The 7,479-nt window shown below is 32.8% G+C and overlaps 1 protein-coding gene across 2 annotated transcripts in view; it reads left to right on the top strand.

Annotated features, from left to right (window-relative positions):
- The first annotated feature begins 868 nt into the window (after positions 1–868).
- LOC123524427 (tetraspanin-18-like) overlaps positions 869–7,479 on the top strand; it is a 96,712-nt gene continuing 90,101 nt past the window's right edge. The window contains exon 1 of one of the 2 annotated variants that reach the window (XM_053538867.1): positions 869–1,409. In XM_053538867.1, coding sequence (XP_053394842.1) covers positions 1,179–1,409 — 231 coding nt within the window. In that variant the 5' untranslated portion in view covers positions 869–1,178. The remainder of the gene's footprint in view (positions 1,410–7,479) is intronic. The other variant, XM_053538871.1, reaches the window with a different exon arrangement.

Below are 7,479 nucleotides of genomic sequence, written 5' to 3'. Positions count from 1 at the left end.
ACTTTTTCAGCTTTTTTTTTCAGATTAATACAACAGTAACTAAATAAATTCACTGCGCTTCATGCACGCGCCTTCTCTCGTACTTAACATGTATATGACACAAGCCAATTTTGTTTTTTAGCAAGAACACACCATTATAAACATAACACCAGACTGTGCTTGTCGAGAACGACTTGCATCTGTTAGAATAGACTTACAGATTATAAAACATTTCACCCAGACTTGTTTCCCTTATATCGGTGTTCATGATTCAGTGTGATCAATAGAAGTTGTATCACAGCTGGCTGAAACAATAGCATTGGCTTTACTGAGCATATATACACAGATATTTCTCCAAATGTACCGCTGATTGTCTTAACTGCTACACTTGGAAAGTTAGATTCCAATTAATAGTTTCCGGATTAGTTACTCGTACCGAATAGCGGGATTTATCGTTGCTTTTGGAAATAATTTATAGGTGCACTTTAATGACTGAATAAAATTATTTGTAGCGGATACTTGGTCTTTTTTTTCTAATATATAGTTAATTATCTGAATAATACATATTAATGGAATAAAACGCCATTGCAGCCACTTGTTTTACGAATTTAGAAATAAATTTATACTACTATTAATTACTTCACAAATCAATACATTGAAATGTAAATTGCATCTTAACAGTATAAATATCAATATGCAAGGACTTTAATTATTCATTCCCACGCATCTAACTTGCTATGTGTACCGAACATCTGTCACGGGTGTAAATATTGGTTGAAAAATAATATAAAAGATTATGTCAATATTAACATGATGAGATTTGACATTGTTTATCAAAATAATACCGTCATTGTCTTTGACATTAAACAAAGAATATTTTTCAAATAGTGATATGGAAGGAATAGCGGAGAGGATAATGTAACTATGCCTTACCGATTTAGATTAGACTGAATTTCCATTTAAGGAAATAATTATTTTATAATAAGCATAATTTGGACTTTTGGCAAGAAACTGAATATTTTATATTTTGATTTTTTTTTCCGAATGCAAAAAATATGTGACGAATTCAAGTTTATCAAAATAATATGTAACATTAATTGAAGCAGAAAAAACACTTCAAGCGTTTATAAAATTGATATAGAGATTGTTGCAAGAGATTTTTGCCTGACATTGTCGCCAGACATTGTTGTCGAGTTTGTATGAAACCGGATAGTAGTTTGTTCTGCTTCTTGAAAGCTGAGACTTGGTGTTTATCCTGTAGGATTCGTAAAGAAGGTCGGGATTTATTAAATTCAGTATTGGATAATTTACGCAAAACGGGTAGGTCCGGTGTGCGAGCCACACGGCCAGGGATATTCTATACAATGGGAGCCAAGGAAGACCCACCAGACCCGTTTGATGACATACAAGAAATGCACCATGAAGTACAGGTAAATTGTTCTTATTGCGATCTCATCAAACTTAACATTCAGAACATTTTATTGAGGTAGAATTCCAGTTGCAGTTTTGAACGTTTCAAAATGAAAATTACAAAACAGGCACAAGCCAGCATTCAAGACAGAAAACAGTATCATTGGTCACTTTCAAGACAAAATACACATTTCACAAAAGCCAAAGTGCACAAATTGCTGTCTGTATAAAACTTAAAATAAGAAATATTTAATTTTGCCAAAAGCGAGTGTCAGTCACTCATATTAATTTGTCATTTAAGTTTTCCGATGGCAATGCAATTGACTTGTTAATACCTATCTGAATACTTTATAACATGGCGAAAGCTGAAAGTATGGGAGTTTTCGTTACTGAATTGTTGATGATATATTTACATAAATATCAGCTGAAGTTATACGCATTCAGTGTCTTGAATATAATTTATAAATGACGGAAATCCAACATAGTATTCATTTTAATGAAATATTTGTAGAAATTCTTGGAAATATTTTGGAAGAGGAAAGAATGCATAGAGTAGTTGTTGGCTTGCTTGCGGAGTTTGATTCTGACTTCGTTTGCTGTGCTCAATGCTTTCCATGAAGCATGTCACTATATTGTAATGCTTCTACTTCTGACTCTGCATTGTCAGTGGTCCCATTTCTAGCTGTGTATTGTCAATGGTCCCATTTCTCGCTCTGTATTTTCAATGGTCCCATTTCTCGCTCTGTATTTTCAATGGTCCCGATTCTAGCTTTGTATTGTCAATGGTCCCATTCCTAGCTGTGTATTGTCAATGGTCCCATTTCTCGCTCTGTATTGTCATTGGTCCCTTTTGTGACACTGCATTGTCAATGGTCCCATGTCTGACTATGTGATGCTAATGTGTTCGTTTTTGACCCTGTAATGGCAACAGCTCAATGAAAAATTTTCAAGAAAGCCAATGATTTTTCACAACTTACAGCAACTTTCAGCTGAATCAAATTTCCTTCAGCATGATGATCGGTAGAACGAATTAAGAACATGAAGGAAGAGAAACTACATTACTTACTTTGCTTTTAATGATTTTAGAATTTTCCACGTATTATTTATTAAACTTACCAATGGTGCTATGATACTTCTACTGGTATGTATATACAGAAAGTTCAATATGACTGGTGGTTAATGTTTGTATTGACTGTAATTTTTTTCATCACAGAAGGTGGTATTTTCAGTTTTGTTTAGCTTTAGATTTAGACGCAATAAATGACTTGTTATGGCCGGAAGAGTAGAGAAAGCACATTTATTATTCATGATTTGCCTGATTGTTACAAAACTGATACAACGCAAACTTGTTGACTTATTGATGAAACAAATACAATTCATATTTGCCGATGCAAGTTCAGAATACATCACATATGTCGCACCTGAATTTTAAATGAACGACATGCCGCAGTTATGATATTGATTTGTCTGAATGTATATCTGTTGTGGGTATACAGTCATGCTCCATTTTCTATGCGGATAGAGAAAAATGCACTTTCCCTAAAACAAAGTTTGCTGACTATCTATGCTATCAACAATCTTAACAAAACTCACATAAAAGATTGTATGTACGAATTACTATTCTCTATTTAGCTATCTATTAGAGCAAACGAAAAATGCATTAGAACGACGTATGTACGCAGTATCTTGCATTTCCAGATGTTTGTATTGTAGGGTGTTTTACTTAAAACAAAATATAACGTTACAAAACTATTCTAAATTTACATTTATGTTCATCAAAATGAACGACAAGGCAAAATTGGGCGTCTTTCTATGAATATAGTACACTATGATTTATGTTGATAAATAAAACAAGAAATGTCTTTAAAAAGTGACCAATACAGAAGTCCCCTTTCGGTGATTTTTTTACTTGACCTTTGACCGACCACCATGGGTCATGTGCGCGATACATTGTCTAATCATGGGGAATATTTCTGTGTAGTATCGGTCGGGGACTAAAAAGATATTCGGCGTCAGTGGGGATTGCGTTGTTTACATAAGAAATGCATTACTTCTTGACAAAGTTATGACTCTTTACAAAAGATTTCGAATATTCCTGTGCAATTTTAAATTATTATCAATGTCTGACTGTTTTCGTTAGACATACCAGCAAATAGACGGTATTTTGTTATTTAAAGTCATATCAAACACTTGCATTTATTATTATAAGTTCAATCAAGCGGTTGAAATAAATCCGCAAGTACATTACAGAGTTTACGGAGATAGCCGAGCTCACCACGACCGTCAACTACACTATACATAAAAAGTTACACGAATCTGGAGTTCCAAGCTTCGTGTATTAAAAACCAAGCATCATTCAAGTAAAACTTTAATATGACATGTATAAATACCTCCTGTCTGCAGTAACCCTTTGTGCTTCGTCCGATATCTCCGTTATACTTTGTTAAAATGTCACGAAGCGTTTAGTGAAACAGTATATTAAATTCAGCCAATTAAAAGTATGTATGCATTCATTTCTGTCCAGTCCTGCTGTTTTTTATTGGTCGAAGAATTATAAAGTGACATTGGTTCTTTAAGTAGGTCAAAACTTGGCTTAGATAGCTACGCCGAAAAATCTGGACAACTGTAGAATAGTTTCTGACTGTTGTTTCAAGTCTTAATGGATGTTTAGTTTTACTGGTTAGACGAACATTTTTATTTCTTATCTGGTAACGATTTAACCACTTACACGTATACGAATGTATATTTGTTCGACTAACATATGTCCGCTGAAAGTTGATGTTCGTAAGATTGGTATTTTCTGTTTAGAGAATTGTTATGACACGTACCTGACTAGAACAAATGCAACACATATATTTATATAAAGAAAAAGAACAATATCTCTGCCAGATGTAATTCAGGTATTATGTGTTCCTGTCTTATGCATGCTCACGATTTTGTCATGCTGTCAGATATATATCAGATCAGGATATTAAACGCACTTGCTAGTTAGAACCATTTTAAATTATCAACGTTTTGTTTTACTTTTACCACCAAGAAAATAATATTATTAGATTTTAATGGTGATATTTTCGACTAGACAATTTGTGACGTATTATACGACGCCACATATTGACAGATAATGGGGTTTATATCAAGATTCTGTGCGTTGATGACTTTCTGTTTCCTTTTATTGAGTAAAACGTAACAAACCATCATGGATCCTAACTTAATACCAGGATAACCATGTAACACTGGAAAGCCGAAGAGCCTTAATTATTTAAGAGAAAGACACTTAGTCACAATTTCCATTGACTGTCTGTCCTAAATTCGATTTCACCTTATACACAAGCTGTGACATATGCTGTATACAGATAGGTTACCATCTGAGCAATAGACTGTCGCATGGTACGGCAATTTTCCTTTGGTAAACGTAGTAACTTGTATACATTATTAGACAAAACCTGTGTTGACATATAATAAAACTGTTACAAAACCACATAGAATGATGCCAAAGATAAATATATTCGTTTTATTTTTTGCTTTTTTATCCGTTTTGAGGGAAATAACAACATTTTGATATACACATACATAGTGAAGAAACACAAAAAGTTTGTCTTTCTACTGCACATGTATGAAAAACATCCAAATAGCAAAATAAGGATTCCCCAAAAAGGGCAGTTCGGCAAAGCATACATTTGGAAAGCTATACAGTATATGTTTTTATATGCAGGTTGTATACAGTATATGTTTTTATATGCAGGTTGTATACAGTATATGTTTTTATATGTAGGTTGTATACAGTATACGTTTTTATATGCAGGTTGTATACAGTATATGTCTTTATGTGCAGGTTGTATACAGTATATGTCTTTATATGCAGGTTGTATACAGTATATGTCTTTATATGCAGGTTGTATACAGTATATGTCTTTATATGCAGGTTGTATACAGTATATGTTTTTATATGCAGGTTGTATACAGTATATGTCTTTATATGCAGGTTGTATACAGTATATGTGTTTATATGAAGGTTGTATAAAGTATACGTCTTTATATGCAGGCTGTATACAGTATATGTTTTTATGTGCAGGTTGTATACAGTATATGTTTTTATATGCAGGTTGTATTTTTGTACAGGTTAGAATAAAATAAAATGCTATATTTGTTAATGAAACAAGTAGTCTCTGTTCTCTGATGGGCTATGTCACAGGTTTGAATGTAGAAAAAAGTTCAGAAAATGGTCTTTATGTATATACTGAAAAAATGATCTTATTTTTTCTGCAAGAATGTCATTTGTTTGCTATAATAGATTAAACCTTAAAGGTCCAATACTAAGGAAAGTGAACATTTTAATTTCTTTTAAAAAGCACAGAAACTATTTCATTTTATTGGAAAATGAAAGTTGGTATGTAGAAATTCGAAATAAATCGCAGTATATGTACAATTATTTTTCTATGAAGTATGAAGAAAGTTAAAAAGACCTGGGGGTCATTCTGTCGATTCATTGAAATTTCAACATAATACACATACATTTCTTTGAGTTCCAAAGACCTTCTGTAAATTTTGACCTGCCAATCTTCATTATTTAGTGTCTTGCAGAAGTCTATGCACTGGCTATGAAAAAAATTGCCAACTCACTTTCCCTTAGTAATGGACCTTTAAAAGTTATATAAAGAAGGCAGTGTAAAATTTTAAAGCTCGACAACCCCATAGTGTTCGTGTTTTGAGCAATTAAGCTAAAATTCTAACCTAGGGTCATTCTTCTATGAACTATCATTATTTTCATATATTTAAAAAATTTACCATATTCCGGATTATGAATAAAATTTGTCGACACATTTTTTTGAAATTATTTTTATTTGTAAAACTGGGCTTTTCGCAGTCAAAACTTAAGTAAAATCATTTTCAACTCATTGTATAATAATAATAATAATACTCTTTATTTAATGAGGATAATATATATGGCTACAGCAAGTCTAACATATGGTCGACTGTCAGCAACTTATAAATAGTTTGGACTAAATTTTAAAACAAACTTTTTTAGATTTGGACATTTTTGCATATTTTAACAGCTTTGCGTTTGTGAAAAATTAGACTATGCAATAATATTTTAAAGAGATAGATAGATTTCTTTATTTCCTCCAATAATGGAGAGCATAACGTATATACATGAACAACATCTGCACAATAATATACATACAAAAGAACAAATATTTACACAATTATTTCAAATAAAAGGCATAAGCATTCATGAGCTGAATAAAGTGAAAATCGAAAATAAACCTCCTATAAGTCTCTCACACCCTATTAAATCCCTACTCAAAATATCGTTTATCTAAGTTTAATCAATTATTATAATTACATTATAACAATTCTCAGTAACGACGACCCTATTTTCAGTGTTAAACTCATCTACTTGGCATTCGCAATGTTAAATCAAAGCCTTGAAATGTCTGATGATTGCGGGTTTTTGGTAGATTTATTTTCTGTTTAAATGCCAGTCTATGAATATACATGAATGAGAAACAAATACAAATTTAATGTGCCTCATATCTAAGATGAACTCTGCCTGACCCAGCTTGTGATGTAACCATGGGCTGGAATACCTTATCATTGATAGATCTTATATGATCTAAATGGTCAGTTTGAGTGGATACAGGTTGAATAAGAACTGCTTGTTCATTGATAATTCATCCGCAATGTTCATGAATGGGACTATTTTGTGTAGCACATGAACATCGTCTGGATGTGATTCGGAATAAAGTAAAGACGCTTTGATTGTCAGAAATACACTTTAACTTTGGTAGCGGGATAAACCCGCAACCAAAAACTTTCAGAAGGATTACCCCTGTATCACCTCCACCTGCTCCATAAACTTCCCTATAATAAAAAATCCTTAGAATATAACCAAGTGTAAAACTCCAATTTAGGACAGAGAGTCGTTTTCTCTCAAAACCAAGCAGAATGCAGCAGTTGGCTCCCGAACTTTTAACGATGGTAAACATATATATAATACTGCGTGCACCTTAGTTGATTCAGGAGTGCATCGAGTCAAAGTGTAACGCCCCCAGGCCAGCCTAAACTTTAGATCTCGCTTCGCTATCTTAT

Source organism: Mercenaria mercenaria, chromosome 3, assembly GCF_021730395.1.
Source record: "Mercenaria mercenaria strain notata chromosome 3, MADL_Memer_1, whole genome shotgun sequence".
Lineage (NCBI taxonomy): Eukaryota > Metazoa > Mollusca > Bivalvia > Venerida > Veneridae > Mercenaria > Mercenaria mercenaria.
Note: the sequence above shows the minus strand (reverse complement) of the source record. Positions and strands in the feature narration are given on the sequence as shown.